The 4,048-nt window shown below is 47.6% G+C and overlaps 1 protein-coding gene across 1 annotated transcript; it reads right to left on the bottom strand.

Annotated features, from left to right (window-relative positions):
- Positions 1 to 2,130, bottom strand: LOC145414016 (uncharacterized). Its single transcript, XM_080283584.1, has 2 exons — positions 1,826 to 2,130; positions 1 to 1,507 (listed from the first exon to the last, which is right to left on the bottom strand). The coding sequence occupies exons 1-2, from the start codon at positions 2,128 to 2,130 to the stop codon at positions 1 to 3; spliced, it is 1,812 nt and encodes a 603-aa protein (XP_080139710.1).
- Positions 2,131 to 4,048: the final 1,918 nt, after the last annotated feature.

The following is a 4,048-nucleotide window of genomic DNA, read 5'->3' as shown; positions in this document are numbered from 1 at the left end:
CTATGGGTATAATTTAAGAATGTCGTAAACAATTTTACATGCAACATCATTTGCGTACTTGCCATTGAAGAGCTCTTGTACGCAAGTCAAGCCTGCATTTTGCCTAATATCGCTCGTGACAGGACAACTCTCCACAACGTGCCTTTCTGTCTGAACCTCTCCACATACGCACAGACGCTCTTCCAGTGGTAAACGACCCCGTCCCCGCCTATTCCACCGTCCAGTCTCAATACCCAAATTATGACCCGACACACGGAAACGGGTGAAAACCATTCTAAAGCGATCGTTCACCGTATGACTGTCCTTGTATATACTGTGAAGCGTAAAGTTGGGGTTCAAGTTACGGTACGCTGCACACCTTGAACCACTGGACGCTGTGATACGTGCATACACATTCTGCATGAGAGCACTCATATCTGGCACGTTCGTATCTATGAACCCTCTAATCGTCCTGCTCATCCCAGTATTACCTCTAGTGGCAATATCAATGGCAAAAATCAAGGGATCGTCTGTCAGACTGGATCTCTCTGATACCATTTTGGAGTAAAATTTATGTTGCTTAAATCTAACCAAGTCGGGTAACGAAGGGTATCCTACCTCGGCATAACAAACATCATTCGGGGTAGCCTTTCTCACTCCCAAAAGTTGCTTAAGGGCCCAATTATAAAGCTTAATGATAGGTTTTAGGTCGGCTCCCACCCATGACTCGCAGCCATAAAGTAACGAAGACATCAACACCGCATCGAATACCCTTCGCTTCACCACAAAAGGCACGTCATTGTTCTTTCTAACAAATGATACGAACTTGAGCACGTGACGTAATTTGCTCTTTGCATGTAACTTGAGCGCGGACGAGGCAGATCCGTCGCTGGTGAAGGGCGACCCCAAGTACACGTATGCAGTGCAGGGGGCAATAACTAGCCCATCCACCCGCAACGGCTCCGCCTCCTCCTCTGTGCCGCTAATGACAAAAAACTTCGTCTTTGATTCATTGATAATCATGCCATGATCTTTACAAAAGGTATGCAATATCCTAAGTTTGTTCATCATGCCCCCCCTGGTCGTGGATAACAATACTGTATCATCCATTAAAACTAGAGTATGGAGCCAGCCCGGGAACCCGTCAGGCGCGCACCCCTGCTTGAGCATCCTAATGAGCTCATTCATAAACACTATGAAGAGAAGGCAAGACGTGGGTGAGCCCTGCCGGACCCCAAGCGTGGCAGTCATGACGGCTCCCCCTATCACCGACTCCGTGACACTATACATAGCCACCAGTGCAGCCAACATTACCAACCCACAACCCATAAGCTTTAAAACCATAAATAGTGTGTTACGAGGGACCAGATCATAAACTTTACTAAAATCAACAAAGGTTATAAATAGTTTACACTTTTTCCGGCGCTCCATGTCCGTGAGAAGACGTAATGCGACGATGTGCTCAATACACCCGCGCTTGCTGTGGGCTCCCACCTGTTCACGGAATGGGCGGAACCACAGATTTAGTCTGTTGCAAAGAACCATATCAAATAACTTAACAAGAGAATTCATTCATTCATTCATTGCCAGACGCCATGTATCCCAAACGGGGTGGCCCAGGGCTCAGAGTTAATTGTTTTACAGGGAGGGGCACTAATCCTCCACCAACCCCACTTGACACGTAGGAAGAACGTTATGCCAACAGCATCTGGAGTTCCCAGCGGTCACCCATCCAAGTACTAACCAGACCCAAGCAAGAGAATTAATGACGCTAATACCTCTGTAATTATTAACATCAGATCTGCTTCCTCTCTTAAAAACAGTAAAAATCATAGCCCTCACCAACGACACAGGGTACATGCCAGACATAAAGACCGCGTTAAATAATGTGGTAATGGTTAACAGCCACTGGGCTGGGAAGATCGTGAGGACACCAGGGGTGAGCCCATCTGGCCCGCAAGCTTTGTCCACTTTCATTCTCTTAACCTGACATTCCACCTCTGCGGGCGAGATGGGGCCATCCAGCACCGGTATCGTCACATCGGTGCTGATGTGCAGGGACGGTGGGGCGGGGTTGGGGTTCAGCACACGCTCAAAATGAAACTTAAAATCCTCATCGATGGGGAGATTTGCCATATTACACCTGGACATCTCGAAGTCCCCTTTCCAGCTAATGGCTTTCCACACTCTAGCATCATCAGCATCACCCAACAGCCTCTCCCATCTACTCAAGTGTGTATCACTCTGACTTACACCCGCCACAACCGTACTCCTGCTGCTCTCAGCGCACACATATAGTGTGTCGACACGTTCTTAGCAAAGGCATTGATATCATTACCCACGTTAGGAATATCCGTACATGCAATATTAACAGCAAGCTTCTGCCTATCTATGGTAGCAAACCTCACAGGTTTCCTTGCCACACCATACATCGCGGCACTGCCATACAGCACTGCGTGGTCCCCCAGCAATTCAGCCCTGGCCAAAACGTTGTCCAAATGCGTCCCTGGATTGCTCATAGATATACTGATGGGGGCGTGGTCGGAGGGAAGATCTACCCACTTAAAGACCACAAAATCGTGAATATGTTCTACTAAACAGGGAGACGCAATACATGTGTCTAACTCTGACACACACACACACACACACACACACACACACACACACACACACACACACACACACACACACACACACACACACACACACACACACACACACACACACACAAACACACACACACACAAACACATCCACACCAACACAAACAAATGCACAAACACACAAATACACACAAACACACACACACACACACACACACACACACACACACACACACACACACACACACACACACATCCACACCAACATAAACACACAAATAAATGCACAAATACACACAAACACACTCACAAACACAAACACAAACACAAACACAAACACAAACACACACACACACACACACACACACACACACACACACACACACACACACACACACACACACACACACACACACAGACTTACTGAAGCCGACGACCATGCTAAATGACCTCTCAGAATCAAACGGAGAGGCTCCCTTGAGAACACTCTCCAGACCAGTCAAGTACCACTCACCAGGCCAATTGCATGTGACGGCAGGACGGCCACTTAGGGACGGAGGGAGTGGTGGACGAGAGGTGGTGGTGCGAGTAGTGATCGATAGAGTGGTCTGGTGAGTGGGTGTGGGGTGGTTGGTGAACTAAGTGGTTGTGGGATGAGGTGATGGAGTGAGTGGTAGTGGGGTGAGTAGTGGACTGAGTGGTGGTGGGGTGAGTGGCTGTGTGAGTGATGCTGTGAGTCATCCTTCGGGTGCTGGGTGCGTGGTGGGGTGAGAGGGGTGGTTTTCTGAGTGACAACAAAGATGAGATAGGGGAGAGTATGATGTGTGAAATGAATGATGGAAGGCGAGTCAACAGACGTGAGGATAAAGCGATATGGGGGAGAGGGAAGAGAGAGAAGGGAGAGATAACTACAGACTCCCTAAGGGTGAGAGGGGGTAACTGAGTGGGAGGGGTGACAGAATAAAGTTGAAAAGTTGAGTGGAAGAGGTGAGAGGGAAGGGGTAGAGAAATGAGAGATGGAATTAAGCTACAATGCGTTCCTCTCCAGCACTACATAAACAGCACCAGGGAATATTAAGCTACAAGGCGTCCCTCTTCAGCACTATATAAACAGCACAAGGGAATATTAAGCCACAAGGCGTCTCTCCAGCACTATATAAACAGCACCAGGGAATATTAAGCTACAAGATGTCTCGCAGCACTATATTAACAGCACAAGGGAATATTGAGCCACAAGGCGTCTCTCTGTAGCACTATATAAACAGCACAAGGGAATATTAAGCTAAAAGGCGTCTCTCCAGCACTATATAAACAGCACAAGGGAATATTAAGCTACACGGCGTCTCTCCATGACTATACTATATAAACAGCACAAGGGAATATTATTTTAGCTACAAGGTGTCTCTCTTCAGCACTATAAAAACAGCATAAGGGAATATTAAGCTACAAGGCGTCCCTCTTTAGCA

The sequence above is a fragment of the Coenobita brevimanus genome, chromosome 98 (genome assembly GCF_032717465.1).
Source record: "Coenobita brevimanus isolate Jiangsu-jjx chromosome 98, ASM3271746v2, whole genome shotgun sequence".
Classification (NCBI taxonomy): domain Eukaryota; kingdom Metazoa; phylum Arthropoda; class Malacostraca; order Decapoda; family Coenobitidae; genus Coenobita; species Coenobita brevimanus.
This window is presented reverse-complemented; position numbering and strand designations above follow the sequence as displayed.

Coding starts and splice junctions, on each gene's coding strand:
- LOC145414016 (XM_080283584.1), bottom strand. CDS start 2,130: ATGTCCAGGTGTAATATGGCAAATCTCCCCATCGATGAGGATTTTAAG. Junction 1,508..1,825: donor TCTGGCATGTACCCTGTGTC/GTTGGTGAGGGC, acceptor TCTTTGCAACAG/ACTAAATCTGTGGTTCCGCC.